This window comes from Typopeltis vanoorti, chromosome 9 (genome assembly GCF_054136105.1).
Source record: "Typopeltis vanoorti isolate ZY-2024b chromosome 9, IOZ_Tvanoo_1.0, whole genome shotgun sequence".
Classification (NCBI taxonomy): Eukaryota; Metazoa; Arthropoda; class Arachnida; order Uropygi; family Thelyphonidae; genus Typopeltis; species Typopeltis vanoorti.
The window spans coordinates 111,227,631-111,246,012 of NC_143557.1; the positions used below are offsets into that span (position 1 = coordinate 111,227,631).

The 18,382-nt window shown below is 36.3% G+C and overlaps 1 protein-coding gene across 1 annotated transcript in view; it reads left to right on the plus strand.

Moving 5' to 3' along the window:
• LOC150103424 (dynein regulatory complex subunit 4-like) overlaps positions 1-18,382 on the plus strand; it is a 199,200-nt gene that overhangs the window by 72,272 nt on the left and 108,546 nt on the right. The window contains exon 5 of the mRNA XM_090398147.1: positions 16,077-16,337. Coding sequence (XP_090254273.1) covers positions 16,077-16,337 — 261 coding nt within the window. The remainder of the gene's footprint in view (positions 1-16,076; positions 16,338-18,382) is intronic.

The following is an 18,382-nucleotide window of genomic DNA, read 5'->3' on the forward strand; positions in this document are numbered from 1 at the left end:
CAGTATAAAACAGGATCCATGGCACATTGAAGATAACATATCTTGAAAAAAAATTATTCTAGGCTATAAAACATCATTCTGCTCCATAAAAGAAAAAATTCAGTCATATCAAATAACAATAACAAAAAAAATTCTATTATAAAACTAATTTCTCTGACTATATAGTGATATCCCTATTTTTATAGTAATACAGTAGATTTTGAATAATTGGTACACATCAGGATTATATCTAGAACATTTTGTCCCAATTAAGCAGCTGCTCCAATTATGCAACATTTCACTGAGCAACAAATCATTTATTCGAATTAATTACAATCATTATTATACAATTATAATGTCATCCTATTTAAACAAATAATTTATATAACAAATATGCGCATACTTACTTTTCAGCTTTTAGTTCCTAATATTAATATTTATCCAGTGTACCCTGCCATGTTCCTTTAGATTGACTGTGAGTGAGGAGTACACAAAATCAACACAGATATCCAGTGCAGACAATGGACTGCCATCATTGCCTTCCTGAATGAAGTATCCTCATAAATGATTAATAAATTTCTTTGCATCCTGTGTAGTCACTCGTTCAAATTCAGATGTGCTATCTTCATCACTTTTTTTACCTTCTAATTCCTCATATTGGTGTTTTGATAGAATACTTTCAATGATTTCATCCTCACATTCTGCATTTTCATTGCAACATTCAACGTTATTGCCGATACCTTCAAATTCTTCATAGTTCCTAACTTTTTTTGCACTTCTGGAATGGCATCATCTTCACTTTTGGCTGTTTTAGGCATTTCTTAGCCTCAAATGGTTTTGCAGTGAGAAAAATAGTTCTTAATTGTCTTACTGCCTATTTTTTTGCTAAATATTGGCAACAAACTGTAATATCTGGAAAAGGTTAACTTTTCAACTCTCCTTAGCTGTGGAAGATGATGTCAGTATATTTTCTTCAGTCACTTCTAGGATGTGGTTTGCAACTTTGTGTGGTACAACATCTATAAATTTTTTATGATTCCTATATCCATTGCCTGCACCAAGGAATTTGCTGACACAGGGCCAAAGTAGTGCAAAACCACTAAGGAATTGGAATTTGTGTTGGCACACAAATTCCAGTTGAGGATGTTGTGCACAGTTGTCAAGAATCAAGAATTTTTCTTGATTTCTAATTTAATTCCACATCCCACCTTATTAACCATTTCTTAAAAATTTTGGAAGTTATCCATACATTGTTATTAGCATAATACTTGTCCAGTAAATTATCCATTCTTAGTCCCCTAATGCATTGAGGCTTAGTACTTTTTCTAATAATCAGAAGTTTCTTATGATCAGTTCCTGACAAGTTTGAACACAGTTATGTGATCCATTGCTTTCTTAGAACCTGCAAAATTTACATGATTGTAGCAGAGAGAACCATCCAGTGTGGTACGATAAAACAGGCCTGTTTCATCGACACTGGGGGATATCATTGGCATAAAATTTCTGAGGTAATTCAAGTATATTTTTGGATTTCCATTCTTTTGCACCTACAACAGCACTATCTTTTTTGCTGTGGGCTTTCTTGAATTTAATACGATGTCTACATTTCCATCAAGACAACCAACCATCTGTTGCTTTAAAATCATGATCCAGCAGCTTCTCTTCTGACTTCTTTTTTGACATTGGACCACTGACACACACTCTCTCTCTCTCTCTCTCTCTCTCATTTATAATGGAGAACCACTAATTCAGTGCATCCACAATGTCACGATCCTTACCTTCATGCTTCTGTTTCCGTGATGTTCCCTCCTTTCCATGGTATGTCCATTCTTCTTGCAGTTTATCTTGCTATTGCATCACATGTGCAATCATTGATTTCATTACTGCAATTATATCTGCCAGATGATGATAACTGGTATTAGATGAATGGCCTTAGGTTTTTTTCAGCTAGTGACAAATCTTTATCTGGCATCTTGTTAAGGGTCTAAAATTTTATAAAAACAAAATTATAAAAAAAATAATATTGAAATACACCTTTTCTGATTAGACATTGGTTCAGCATTAAAGATCACAAGTGCACACAACTAACCTTAGAAACTGTCCCTCTTAGAAAGTAATATAACCTTGTTCAGTAAGGAGGAGTAACGAGTCATTTATACACATCACTTAAAACGCGGAGGAACGAAGCTCAGTATTTACAAGCTGTGTTTTGGCAGAGTATGACCTTTGCACTTCTTCTGCCGATAAGCCTTAAACCAACTAACCATATACCAGTGATTACCTCAGAGGAATAATCTTGAGTACTATAATCTGGAAAGGGAGATCCTGGTGGTTTTGCACCACTTTGGCCCTCTGTGTCAGCAGGATGGGCTGTCCTGGATTGCCTGCAAGGGTGTTGCAGCGGACAGGGTTCGTGACTTGCTATGGTGTCCATATAGCCTCTGAGATAGCCATGGCATTCCACTTCCAAGTGCAGTCACTGCTTGGTGGAGAGTGAGAGCCCATGTGTAGGGCTCTGTGGTGGGTGGGGAGCATTGGTGCCAAACTAACCCCCCCCCTTCCCTTCAAGAACGAATTCTTCTTCATCCTCTTGTTTTACCAAGAGCCTTAAATAGGAATCAGAAATCATATTGTCATCAACAGAAAAGCAAAGTAAGAAACAAAAAAAAAAACATTCATAGCATGCATTAAATACACCACTGTTCTTCATCCAGAAAGATTTCAAAGGGGTGACAAGATCTCCAAAATCTGTAAAAAAAACTTCATTCAAGAGATATCCTTATTGAAGTAGTTACACTATCACAATCACAAAAATTACTCCATGTAACAGCTATCTGGAGAATACCAGTTACAGTTATGCCCCACAAAGCTATACTTTTCTAGAGGCTTAAATATTAGAGTGAGCCTTCTTTGATGTTCCTGATGTATAGATATGCTCTGAACTTAATGACCAAGAAGTGACAACCATAAGAAAAATACATAGGGATGGGCATCTGGTTCCCACCAGAAACATCATCCTTACCTTTAACAAACCAAAATTACCAGCATCTGTCCAAGCAGAATATCTCAACTGTCCAGTAAGGCACTATATATGTCAAACTCCTTATGATGCCTTAAATGCCAGAAATATGTCCATTCTCAAACTGCCTATTGTGGCTCTGCCATCTGTGCCCAATGTGTTCTTTGCTTATTCAGCTTCATGAAAATGAACACTATAAGAGCAAAACACCGAAATGCTCTGTGAGATACTTCTACACCCTCTGTCCAAAAAGAAACCAAACTTTTCGAAAATAGAAGAATCTAGTGGAGCCACCTTTTTGTTGTTGAAAGCGGCAACCTTCATTAGTGTTGTGTCAACTGTTTATGACATTTGTTTCATTAGAAGACGAGTTATAGTGCCAAGAGTGGCAGTGTGTTTGATGAATGGTCGGAAAATGAGTTTCAAATAGAGAGCTGCGATTGACTTTTGTGTTAAACTTGGTAAAAGTTTTACCAAAATGCATCAAATGCTTCAAAAAGCATCCAGGTGATGAAAGCTTATCCCGTACTTAAGTTTACAGTGGTTTAGGCGATTTCAAAATGGTCGTGAGATGCTTAAGGACGACGAAAAGCCGGGCTGTCCAAAAACTGGACTGAGCGAAGTTAAAATCCAAAAAGTGCATGATTTCATCAAAGAAATCCTGAAATCGTCCATAAGATTGCTTGAAGATGAATTGGGGATTTGAAAGTCAACTGTGCACAACATTTTGACCAAGAGTTTGGGCCTTCGTAAATTGAATTCGCGATTTCTTCCCCACAAGTTGACTGACGACCAAAAAATGTAGCGAATTGAACACTGCAAGGACCTCATTAAAACCACTTGTAAGGACTCAAACTTCCTTGAAATGATCATTACTGGTGATGAAACATGGTGTTTTGACTATGAGCCCGAAACAAAGTGCCAGAGTGTTGAGTGGAGACCACCAAAAGAGGGCATTCGAAAAAAAGTTGCTTGGAGAAGTCAAAAGTAAAGACAATGCTGATTTGTTTGTACGATCCCAAGGGTTCCTACGATCCACAAAGAATTTGTTCCACCTGGCCAAATAGTCAATGGCGAGTTTTATCTCGAAGTTTTGAAGCGATTGATAGCGAGAATTCGTCGCGTATAGCATGAATATCGTGATGCAGGCAGCTGGTCACTTTTGCACAATAATGCACCATCTCATCGTTCGAATATTGTGAAACAGTTTTTGACCAAAAACCAAGTTTGTGTGTTGGATCACTCACTGTATTCACCTGATTTAGCACCCTATGACTTCTTTCTCTTCCCCCAACTTCATTTGCTGATGAAAGGAAAGCGATACGATACCATTGAAAACGTTTAAGCGGCAGTAACTACGACCCTCAGCAGTATCCCAAAAACCAATATAAACAAATTCATTTAATGAATTAATTGACCGTGCCAAATGCTTTATCAAAACTGAGGGAGAGTATATTGATTGAAATAAATGATTTGAATAATTATAATTGGCCTGTGTTTTATTTTCTATCAAAAGTTCGGTTTCTTTTTGGACAGAGGGTGTATATATACCTCTATTCCCCCCCCCCCCCACACACACACACAAAGAAGAGAAAATAATTCATATACCTAGTGTCCCAAAAGGAGTACAATATGATGTCGTCGATATTTTTCCTGAAGAAGAAAATGAAAAAATTCAAGTGTAATGAAAACAAAACTAACTACTCAACACAAGAAGCCAGATGATTCTGTCAAAAAATTGATGACATCAAGGCCCTATTGCAGAAGTATAAACCAGCATGCTTTTGCTTGCAGGAAACATACCTAAAGGTGAGAGATGATCTGACATTACAAAATACTACTACCATCATTCATAAGAACAGGACAGAGGATGGACCTACTTATGGAAAAGTTGTCATTCTTGGGGGTAACCACACGTCTTTCTAGCAAGTGTTGATACTGTTGCTATTTGACTCTCAGAAGTCTATTAACACTATGCTGTATCTACATCCCTCCTGCCACAAATATCTCTCTGACCTTGATGACATCATATTGCAGTTACTCCCCCCTCCCCTTACTTTTAATGAGGGATTTAAATGGATGCAACATTCTTTGGGATAGTGCTTGAACATACATCAGAGGAAGAGTTGTTGAACATATAGTCGACAACAAAAATCCTTCCCTCCTAAACACAAGAAGCAACATCTTTCATATGCCTACCGAAACATTCACTGCCATAGACTTAACTATCTGCTCACTCTCCCTTTTCCCACACTTCAAGTGAGAAATTGATAAGAATTTATTTGAGAGTGATCACTCCATCATGGATATTATGATGGAAAATTTGACAAGCTTAATGACCTACCTCCTCATCATTAGCAGAATTTGATTCTGCAACGGTCAGTTCTTCTTCCATCAGGGATGCAGCGAATCGTGTGACAGTGTATTACACAAGCTGCCACAACTGCAATTCCTAAAACATCTAATTGGTCTCCATATTTCCCTTGGCCATGGTGAAATAACAGTTGCACAGCCACCAAAGTCAGAAGAAAGCTTGATGGTTTTTTCAACAGTACTCTACTACAACAAACCTCATTGCTTTCAAGCATTCCTGAGCTTGAGCAAGACATATCTGCCATCAGAGCCAAAAGGAATCCGAGATCCAATATACATCCTGCATAAAAATAAACAACACTAAAGAAGTATGGAACAAAATCTGGAATATGAAGGGCAGTGAGCAATTAACAGCAATTGCCGACATACTTAGGGAGATTTTTTTGCAAAAACATCCGCAACATCTTCCTGTTCTCCCAAGTTCTTGTCCAAAAAAGCAAAGCAGAAAAACAACAATTCAGTTTTCTTCAAACAGCACTGAAGAATAGAACAGGCTATTCACAAAAGAAGAAATAAAAGTTGCTCTGCTGTCCAACTGCTGTTGGACCAGACAATATTCATTACAAGAATGTGTTACTATCATCCATGAATCAACTCTTGCACCTTTACAACAGAAATTTTCTTTGAGACCATATATTTCCAGATACTTGGCAAAAGGCAATTATAATTACCTTTCCTAAACTAGGGAAAGGATGCGAAATCTCCAATAACTACTGTCCAACTACTATGCCCAGCTGTGTGCAAGATTCTGAAAACAATGGTAGCTCTTGTCTTATGTATTTCTGGAGATAAACAATCTTTTTTTTTTCTTTTCTTTTTTTTTCCTTTTTTTTTTTCCCCCCGAGAACCCAGTTTGGCTTCCGAGAATATCATTCTACTACTGATCATCTAGTCTGGCTGGAGGCATCCATTTGAGATGTCTTCCTAAAATGCAGGCATCTAGTGTCAGTTTTCTTTGAGAAAGTTGTTCTGTTACTGAGGTCAACTCAGTAACGGAACTACTTTCTTCAACAGTGAGTAATGTCCTCTATGTGTGATGATGACTTCACCATCTGCTGTCATTCATATAATATGAGGGTCATAGAAAGACAGCCATTGACCATCTCTTAAAATGGGCACTTGTAAATGGATTCAGATTTTCACAGAAGGCAGTTTATGCACACTTTTGCTACAAACATGGTCTTCATCCTGACCCAGAACTCCAACTAGGACAATCATTAATCCCAGTTGTACCAGAAGCCAAGTTCTTGGACTTATATTTGACAGCAAACTCAGTTCCCCCCCCCCCCCCCCATATTTCAGTTGCAAGGCAAGTGCTGCAAAGCAGTGAACATTCTATGCACCCTATCTTCCATCCTTCTGCCTGGTGTTCTTTGCTTCATTTATTAGAGGCATTGATAAGACAGTACTGCAATGGCTTGATTCACCATCAAGCCATCAGAATTGCAACTGGAGAATTTTTTGCATGTTACATCCTAGTTTGTATGTCAAGGCACACAAACCACTTTTGTTACTTCAACATTAACAGCTGTCTCTGTTATATGCAACAAAAATAAAATCCCTGCCAGACCACCCCACGAGGCCAAGTATTTCTTTGTCTGCAATGAGAGAATCTTGACAACACTTGACAGACTGCTATAAAACCCTTTGATTTGTGGATAAAAGCTCTCTTACAAGCTCTGGAGCTTGCAGTAGACAACATAGCTCAGGTGCCACCAAACACGTTTCCACCATGGCAATTATACATACCATCATGTTGCTTTTCTTTCAGCAGACTACTGAAAATTTCCATCCTTCCTGTCATCTACCAGCAGCTTCTTGAAGCTCATAGAACTGAATGCTCTAATTTTGTGCCTGTCTGCACAGATGACTCAGAATTGGAGGACCTATTGGCATCTTTTGCTATCGTTCCTGACAACCTTATATCAGAATAAATCCCACTAGAGTGTAGTAATAGCTTTACAGTTGAATGTATATGATAGAGCTTCACTAAAATACATCAGATCGCATCGTTACCAAAGATGCATAATATATTCAGACTTGCAAAGTTCTCAGGCAATAAGAAGTCTAGATCTACAGAAACATTCAGGGCTCTCTTTTCCAAACTTTGTCATATTGGAATAGAAGGGAAAGTTCTTAACTGGATCTATGACTTTCTAAGAAATAGAACAATTCGAATTAGAATAAATAATACCTTTTCCAAGAAAGTGAAAATAAGACAGGGACTCCCTCAAGGTAGCATTTTGAGCCCATTCCTTTTTTCCATCTACTTAAATGACTTAGATAAAAATATAAATAAAGAAACAAAGATTAGCTATGTTTGCTGATGATTTTGTCCTATTCTCAGCTCATAACAACCTAGAAACAGCAGAAGGTCACTTAAACAAAGAAATTGAAAGTTTAGCTACATACTATGAAAACCAAAAAATCAAAATTAACCCTACTAAATCAGAAATCTGTGTTTTTACTATTAATAACCACCTCAGAAAGTGGAGACCAAAGATTAAGCTAAACAGTCAACTAATTACATTTAATGAAAACCCCAAACGCCTTGGAGTTACTCTGGATCCATCGCTAAGCTTCAGTAAACATATCAACAATGTTGCAGTCAGAGCAAAAAGAAGACTAAATATCATGAAAAGTATCTCAGGTAAAGAGTGGGGAGCCGATGCTAAAACCGCAAAAGTCACATATACCTCTATTATCCGTCCCATAATGGAATATGCTTCGCCAATCTGGATGCAAACTTCACAAACCAGTTTAGACAAGCTTATACAAATTCAGAAAAATGCAGCTAAAATCATATGTGGACTAAGGAATACAACTCCTGGAAAAATAGCAGAATTCGAATCCAACCTTGTTCCTTTAAAAATTAGGTGGCAAGAAAATCTTACCAAATTTGTAGGAAAAAGAGCCAACCTTGCATATCATAGAACAAGTGAACTTTTTAAAAACTGGAAACCAACAAACAGAATACAGAAAAAATCAACAATGCATGAAATCATAGAAAATAAAATTCCCTTGGATTGTCCAAATAAAATAGCCAACTACCCAGCATTTCCTCCAAATCAAGACAGGAAAAATATAGTTATCAACTCTGAAATAGGGAAACATGAGAAAAAAGCCTAGAAAACCCTGAAATCTTGAGATCATTAGCCCTTTCAAAAATAATGGAATATGGACCTGACTCAATAAAGGTCTACACAGATGGCTCCAAAAATCCAAATGGCAATTCTGGGAGTGGCGTACTGATCTATGGAATACGTCTGCAATTCTCACATTCAATTTTATTTCCCTTTTTATATATGGGAAATAGACAACAGAATCAACAAAGGTGATATGGTAGGAAGTCAACTGAATAAATTTATATGGAATAAGAGAGAAATTAGTCAAAACACTGAATTAGCTGTATACAAGACAGTGTTCAAACCAGTTTTAACTTATGGATCATAGAACTGCGTTAGAAGTAAAAGACTTGACCGAAGACTGGAGACCACAGATATGAGGGTCCTGAGAAAGATTAAGGGTGTGAACAGATGCCATCAATGGTAATATCATATTAAGAATGAGAAAATTGGGAAAGAACTCAACATTGTTAGCATTAAGGAATGTGTTAGCAGAACTAATCTCAATTGGTATGGTTTCTTAAATAGAATGGGAGAGGAAAGATTAGCAAAACAAGTGTTCTCTGTCAGGATGGCAGGAAAAAGACCCAGAGGAAGACCAAGATATAGGTGGATTGATGTGGTAAAAAGTGCCTTAAAAGATAGAAATATAAGATCTGACAATGTTGGAGTCTTGATAAGTAACAGATTGATTTGGAAGAAAATTGTAGATAGCAAGTTAGTAATGATGTAAATTTTTCATGTAGTATTATCATATCCTGTACACCCTTGAGGGTACATAGCAGGAATTTGATGATGATGATATATGGGTATTATGAGAGCTCTAACCCAATCATCGCTAAATCATCTTTCTGTCCAGGCTTTCTGAACTATGCAGTGCAGCCACTGTAAGACTTTTATGCCTCCATATTTGATTATTTCTGGTCAAATATCATCTACTCAGCTGCATTTCCACATTTCAGGCATTAGATAGTTTTCTTCTTCAAGTATGGATAAGTATTCCTGATTGCAAGCCTCTTGAGTGTTTCTTTTACCACTGTGCTGTGCTGTGCTGTGACTGATTGTTTTGTTTAGCAATTTTTCGATGATTACTTAATACATCAAGGATATCTTTTTCACCAGTTTTCATGTTACCTTTTACATCACTCTTTCCTCCATTTCTGAGCTTTTTTAAATAGCCTCCAGAATATTTTGCCACCTTCTTGATATTTATTTTCTATGTTCTTACCAAGGTCTTCCCATGACTTTTGTTTAGCTAGTTTTACACTGTGTTTAGCTTTCTTACAATTGTCTCTGTATTCTCTAAGAGCACAAACTGACTTATTCATCAGGAACCTTCGATATGCTTTCTTCTTATCCTTCACTACCTCTTTAACTTCCTGTGTTCTGATTTTTCTATCCTTGCAGACAACCTCACCACATGCCTCTCTGGCTGAATCAATCAATGTTTTCTTCATGATTTGCCACTGAATCTCCAAGGTTTGGTTCCTGCTCTCAAACTCTTTCATTTTTTCTTGAATAATATTTGTGTATTTAGTCTACAATTCACATCTGAGAGCTGCTCAACTTTTATTCTCTTTAAAACTTTCTTACATGTTCTCCTTTTGAATATGAAATTCAGTTTTATCCTACTCAAGACTAAATAGTGATCACTTCCAATTTCAAATCCACTCTATTGTCCTACACCAGTGAGAAACATCACATCACTATCAACAATAACAGTCAATGAGGATTTTGTTATTCCTTGCTTCTTATCTCCATGTGAATTTGTACACATTTTTTGTTGGAGAATTGTGTTAGTAATCACCAGTCCATGTATTGAGTAGAAATCCAACAGGTATTTGCCTTATTATTAGCTTTGCTCTTTTCTCCAAATTTTCCCAGAATATTTTTTTATGTCTGACAGTCATTTCCTATTCTGCTATTTAGTTCTCCTCAACAAGGATCAACTTTTCCTTTTTCATTGTGTCAGTTTCTTTCTCTAAATCATTAAAAAATTCCTCCACTTCTAACTTAGTAGAACCTTCTCTGGGACCATAAGCACAAATAAGTTATGTCCAGTCATTCATCCCTCATTGTCCAGTTCCTCATTCTGATATTTGCCCACATCACTCTACTCTTGATATTGCCTGCCATTCAAGAAGATTAGCATCATATTTAGTGTTGAATGCTATAGCTCTCCTTTTTGTTGATTGTCATTGCCTGAATATAACATTTTGTATTTATTGTGCAGAAAGATCTCACCAGTTTTTGTCTTTTTTGTTTCAGTCACCCCTATTATGTCGATCTGGTACTAGCTCCATTTCTTTGTCATTCAGGCTTCTTATGTTGATAATACTCATGTGTGCTAAATTGTCAGACTTAAACTTCAGATGGTTATTGTTTAAATTAATTAGTAACACTGCAAAAAATGGTCAATGGAATGATCGATTTTCAGACTTTTTCTGTGTTAGGTAGTGGTTCAGTATACAAATATCCAGTGCAACTGTAAATACATTGTAATGATAATTTTGGATGTTAGGTAGAGTTTTCAGATAATTAGTCATCATCATCAAATTCCTGACATGTACCCCCCTCAAGGGGTGTACAGGATATGATATTACTACATAACTACATATGAAAAATTTACATCATTACTAACTTCCTATCTACAATTTTTCTCCAAATCAGTCTGTTACTTGTCAAGACTCCAACATTATCAGATCTTATATTTATGTCATCTAAAGCCCTTTGTGCCGTATCAATCCACCTATATCTTGTTCTTCCTCTGGGTTGTTTTCCTGCCAACCTGACAGAGAACAGTTGTTTTGCTAATCTTTCCTCGCCCATTCTGCTTAAGTGACCATACCACCTGAGATTAACTCTGCTAACGCATTCCTGAATGCGGACAATGTCAAGTTCTTTCCTAATATCCTCATTTTTAATATGATATTGCCATTGATGCCATCTGTTCATGCCTCTAATCTTTCTCAGGCCTCTCATATCTGTGGTCTCTCGCCTTTGGTCAAGTGTTTTACTTCTGACCCAGCTCTCAGATCCATAAGTTAAAACTGGTTTGAACACGGTCTTGTATACAGCTAATTTAGTGTTCTGACTAATTTCTCTCTTATTCCATATGAATTTATTCAATTGACTTCCCACCATACCAGCTTTGTTGATTCTGTTGTCTATTTACATATTTAATTTACCATCTTCACTAAAAATCATGCCTAAGTAGCTGAAATGTTTTACTTGTTACACAGGTTCTCCATTCACAACGCAGTTGACATTTTCAACAATTCTACTTATTTTCATTGTCTTTTACTTTTTATTGCTGACCTTCAGACCATATCTATTACAACAGTTATTCAGTTTAGTCAGGGAATCTTGCAAACTTGTAGCAGATTTATTTAGAAGTATAACATCGTCCGCATAAAGCAAAGATCTGACATTAACATCTCCAATTTTGATGTCATGTTTAATACCACTTTCCTTCATATTGTGATTCATATAGATAATGAATAATAGAGGGGATTATGTACATCCTTGTCTCACACCAGATTTAACATTAAACAATCTTCCTGTACTTCCTTCAATTCTAACTGCTGACTTGCAACTCAAATAAAGACTAAGTATTGCTTGATATAATTCCCCATTGACACCATATAACTGCAGTGTATTGAATAGATTCTCTCTTGGCACCTTGTCTTATGGTTTTTCCAGTCAACAAAACTTAAATACAGATCTTTGTTATATTCCCATGTTTTTTCAACTATTTGTCGTAAAGTGGAGATGTGATTCTGGCAGCCTCTATTTGGTCTGAATCCAGCTTCTTCTTCACCAAGCTTTTCTTCCACAATTCTTCTCATCCGTTTCTCAAGTATGCTTGCATAAATCTTGCCAGGAACACTCAGTAGGGAAATACCTCTGTAATTCTCACATGCAGTTTTATTTCCCTTTTTATATATGGGTACTATGAGAGCTCTACTCCAATCATCGGGAATTCGTCCCTCTGTCCAAGCTTTCTGAACTATTCAGTGCAGCCACTGTAAGACTCTTATACCACCATACTTCAGCATTTCTGGTCGAATATCATCTACTCCTGCTGCCTTTCCACATTTCACGCCTTTAATGGCTTTTTCTACTTCAAGTATGGATATGTATTCTTGACTGCAAGCCTGGTCAGTGTTTTTTACCACTGTGCTGTCATCACTGCTTGTTTCATTTAGCAGTTTTTCAAAGTAATTACTCCATACTTCAAGGATCTTTTTCTTCCCCATTTTCATGTCACCTTTATCATCTCTAACTCCTTTTACAGTACTCTTTCCTCCATTTCTAAGCTTCTTCAACAACCTCCAGATTATTTTGCCACCTTCTTGATATTTATTTCCTTTGTTCTTGCCAAATTCCTCCTATGACTTTTGTTTAGCTAGTTTTACACAGTGTTTAGCTTTCTTACATTTGTCTCTGTATTCTGTAAGAGCACAAGCTGACTTATTTGCCAGGAACTTTTGATATGCTTTTTTCTTTTCCTTTCCTTCACTGCCTCTTTAACTTCCTGTGTCCACCATGGAGTTCCGATTTTTCTATCCTTGCAGACAACCTCACCACATGCCTCTCTGGGTGAATCAATCAGGGTTTTCTTCAAGGCTTACCACTGAATCTCCAAGGTTTGGTTCCTGTTCTTAAACTCTTTCATTTTTTCTTCAATAATCTTTGTGTATTTTAGTCTACAGTTCACATCTGAGAGCTGCTCAACTTTTATTCACTTTAAAACTTTCTTACATGTTGTTCTTTTCAATATGAAATTCAATTTTATCATCCTCAAGACTAAATAGTGATCACAGGCATAGACTTCTGTGGCTAATTGGTTCAAAAGAGATAAGCTAGCCAAATTAATGAACAAACACAACATAAAAGTAGCCTTCCTTCCTATGGAAAAAATCTCAAGATTCCTACATCCACCAAAACCACCTCATCATCCTCTTAAAAAACCAGGAGTCTACAAAATCCATTGCTCTTGTGGGATTTGCAATGTAGGACAGACAGGAAGATCTGGAGAAATACGCATGGCTGAACACCAAAAAGACATACAATACAAAAGAGAACAAAAAATGGGTCTTGCTTTCCATACCACTTCCACTGGACACGATGTACTCTGGCAAAAAAATGACGATGTCATACATAGAAAACAACAGTTATATAAGAAAATTTAAAGAAGCTGCTAATATGCTGAAAAGCCCAACCCAATGCATTAAAAACCAAGGTTTAATTCTCCATCAAGTGTGGTTAGATCTAATAAAAAATCTACCTCAATCTGAGCTTGGACTGTATGAATGAGAACAAGAACACATGACATCGTCCAGTATTGTTCAATGTCAATAATGTTTTAAAACTGCATTCTGTTATTTGAGTTTATGAATAGACCAGACAGTTATGATTTGTATTTATTAATTCTCTTGTTTAAACTTTAAGTTATATTATTTACCCCCTGAAGATGTAAATCCTATGATTTACTAAACTTGTCGGGAACTATTATTTCAGTATTTTGTATAACTGAATAATAAAAAATGTGGTATAATCACCGAAATATATTTTAAATAGTGATCACTTCCAATTTCAAATCCTTTGTACATCCTGGTGTCCTGCACATAGGAGAAAACATCACTATCAACAATAACATAGTCAATGAGACTTTTCTTATTCCCTGCTTGTTCTCTCTGTGTGAACTTGTGCCATGTTCCAACATTTTTATGTTGGAACATGGTGTTATTAGTAATAACCAGTCCATGTCCTGTGCAGAAATCCAACAGGTATTAGCTTTGCTCTTTTCTCCAAATTTTCCCAAAATATTTTTGTATGTCTGACAATCATTTCCTACTCTGCTATTTAGATCCCCAACAAGGACCGACTTTTCCTTTTTCATTGTGTCAGATGCTTTCTCTAAAGCATCAAAAAATTCCTCCACCTGTACCTTAATAGAACCTTCTGCGGGACCGTAGGCAATGAGACTTTTCTTATTCCCTGCTTGTTCTCTCTGTGTGAATTTGTGCCATGTTCCAACATTTTTATGTTGGAACATGGTGTTATTAGTAATAACCAGTCCATGTCCTGTGCAGAAATCCAACAGGTATTAGCTTTGCTCTTTTCTCCAAATTTTCCCAAAATATTTTTGTATGTCTGACAATCATTTCCTACTCTGCTATTTAGATCCTCAACAAGGACCGACTTTTCCTTTTTCATTGTGTCAGATGCTTTCTCTAAAGCATCAAAAAATTCCTCCACCTGTACCTTAATAGAACCTTCTGCGGGACCATAGGCATGAATAAGTCTCATTGTCCAATCTCCATTCTGATATTTGCTCACATCACTCTACTTGAGACTGCGTGACATTCCAGAAGATTAGCCTCGTACTTTGTGTTGAATACTATGACTACGCCTTCTTTTCCTTGATTGTCATTGCCTGAATGTAACATTTTGTATTTATTGCTCAGAAAGATGTCACCAGTTTTTGTCTTTTTTGTTTCAGTCAACCCTATTATGTCGATCTGGTACTTATCTAATTCCTTAGCTAGCTCCATTTCTTTGCCATTCAGGCTTCTTATGTTGATAGTACCGATCTTTAACTCTGGTGATGTTGAGTTAGGGTGTGCTTTTAGATTTGTTCCAGTAGCCGACTTTTCACTGTTCCCCCCCTGGTTCCCTGGTGAAAACAATGGGGGCTTTGTTTAACCGGGCGACGCCCCAGCCGGCATGAAATTTTGTCATGTTGTACCATCATTTTGTATATTGGTTTATGCCAATAAGAATACAATTTGGTCTAAATCCCAAATTGCCAGCCCATCCTCGTTCGTTCAGTATCCAGGTGGATACTCAACAGGGTGTACCACTAGAAGGTGAGGATTGGACATTAGGTCAGAAGCCCTGGTCGGTTCTCTGCTTTCCTTTAAAGGCTATGTGGACATTTCCTCTCAGTTATATAGCTTTGACCCTTAAGTGCCCTTAAGATAATTAGTAAAAACTGCAAATATGCAACTTCAAAAGTTTGAATTTTATGTATTATATCAGAACTTGAACAAGGTCAGATGTCATCTACTCTATGTGTACAAACATATACATGCATACACACACAATGATTATTAAACCTTCAAATAATCGAACCTTCAGTTAACCCATCCTTTATTCCATTGGCATGTGAGCATTCTGGCTGAGCTGGCTGAAGATGGTATCTTTGCTTTCTGACCAACAGACTGTTGGTTCAGATTGTACTTTGACATGGATGTTTCTGAAATTCTTTAGATGGTCAACAGATTTTTTTCTCTTCCTGTGATACCACAACCACCAGGATTAATATCAAGAGTCATAGCTGACTCTTGATATTCATCCTATTTTCCTTATGAAAACAGTGATTTGACTTTCCATAAATACATTTTACTTTGTTTGCATAATTTTTTTTTGTTATTGTGAGTGAAAGATGCCAGTTTTCATAGACAGTATTACTGAAAGAATTATAAATTTGAGATTTTCAAATTTTGACAGGATCTTTAATGAACTTTATTTATTTATTTTATTATTGTTATTATTATTTTTTTTTTCTTCAGAAATATAGTCAAGAAATCAGCCAAATAAGACATGATTATGACAGTAAATTTAAAGAAATGGAAAATAAGTATGAAAAACGATTACAAGAAGTCCAAAAAGAATTTGATCTTATGAGAAGAAAAGAAGTTAAAGAATTTGAAGAAAGAAAAAATCAGCATATAGAAAGTCTCATGAAGAGTCATGATAAGGCTTTCACAGACATGAAAAATTACTATAATGATATTATTCAAAACAATCTTGCCTTGATAACCACTCTGAAAGTAAGTACAAGTTTAGATTAATCACTTTGTCGATCTCTTCATGCATGATATCTCATCATAAGTATATCCATGATTCTCCATTTATCTGTGTATAACATCTCTTTAATCATTCTCCTGTGGGAGCTTTGTTAATTTTACCAGGAATTGATTTATACCACTTATAATTTTGATTTACACCACTTAATTTAAGTCTTTCTGTTATTTGCCTTTCATTTTCACACTATTTTAGTTGTTGACTAGAGGAACTTTTACTAAGCCTTTTATTTTGATTGGTTCCCAAGTTAGTTAATCTCTGACATGGGTAAGTAGGTATTTTCTCCCAGAAACTTGAGTTTTTCATCCTGTAAATTCAAGAAAATTGACCATAGAATCCACACTGTTTTCAGATAGTAAATCATCAGTGTTAGGATTAGGTACCATGAAATTGAAGCACTTGAAAGCCTCATCTCTTCACAAGTGCCATGTATAGTGATAATCTTGGGCCAGCATCTCAGATTGGCTACTGCTGCCCCCTCGGTCTCCAAAAGTTAGATAAGGCTCTATAGGGAAATAAAAAGGCATTAGCTGACTTCTTTTTTTTTTTTTTTTTTTTTGCACTATAGGATGATTATCTCAGGTGTTATTCCCTTTTTTGGAATAATAATATTATTATTATTATGATTTATTATTATTCAAGATTCTGTTCTTTTCTATTTATTTCTGTATAATGTCTCTCGCCGGCCTGGTTAGATGAGGGGATAGCGTATCTGCTCTTCAGCCAAAAGGCTGCGGGTTTGAATCCCGCCACGGGCATGGATGTTTGTGATTGTCTGTGGAAATACCAGTGGTGGTCGGCGGTAGATGCCGTTGATGTAGTTGCAGTCAGGTGGTGATGGAGTTGTAGATCAGGTGCCCTCCCTCAATGAGTCCTTGGACTCCCTGGAGGTGTTGAATAATAATAATAATCATTCTTCTATAAACGCTTTGTTAATTTTCTTTTACAGTTTAATCTGCCCCCCTTAATTTATCTTTTTGTCATTTTCCTTTCATTTTACCTTGTAGTTTCAAGTATTTTTTGTAATGTTTTTAGAGTATGATTAATAATATTAAGTATAGCTTTTTTTTTGTATTTAGTTGATTAATAACACTTTCATCAATTCTGTTTATTCTTTTCCCTCTCTGCTTTTATGGGTGTACAGGATTCCAACAAGACAACTAATGATATTAGCATTAATAATTTTCTTTTGGCATAGATCAATAAAGTCTTTCTTTTAAGGTTCAGATATGTTGTACATAGGTTCCCTTTGGGAAAAAATGGTATGCAGAGGACTATTCCAAAAAACACTAGATAGGAAAAGAAGAGGATCAAGTTGATGTGATGAGTTTGAAGCTGCACTGTATAGATGTTGACTGTAATAAATTTATTTTAATCCTTTATCCAAGTGTAAGCAAACAAAGTTTGCGCCTGATGTATCTTCAGGAATAAGGAAACTTGTGGTAAAGGTAGACTAAGCTCTCATCACTTGTCTTAGTATCTTCCATAATGCAAAGCACATCTCCTTGCAGGCATGTATAATGCTATGCATTAAGGGAAGGGCCACTACCCAGGCTGGTTTCGACCTTTATTGAGCTCTCGTCAGTGGGAGCCCCACCCAGAGGTGGTGGTACTAAGGTGGAAGTAATGGAGAAGTCATATTTACCTATACGATACAAAATTAATAACGGAAAAAACTCACGTTCAAAGATTATTTAATAGTATAATTTTCGCCTGTGTGTCACAGGCATCTTAAAACACTGGTTCATTGGGCCCACTCCTTTTGTTCTTCAGATAATCTTTTACAGAAAGAACTACTATATATAACTTCTTCCTTTCTATCTAATGGTTATAAGAATTGCTTCATTAAAAGAACTTTGAGTAGTTTTAATATGTCTTCCTCTTCAAAACACAGAAGAAATAATGCGCATTCCTATCCCTTATGTACAAGGCATCAGTGAACATATAGCAAAAGTTTTAAAACCACTGAATATTTTTGTTGCCCTTCGACCATTTAGAAAAATCTCCACCC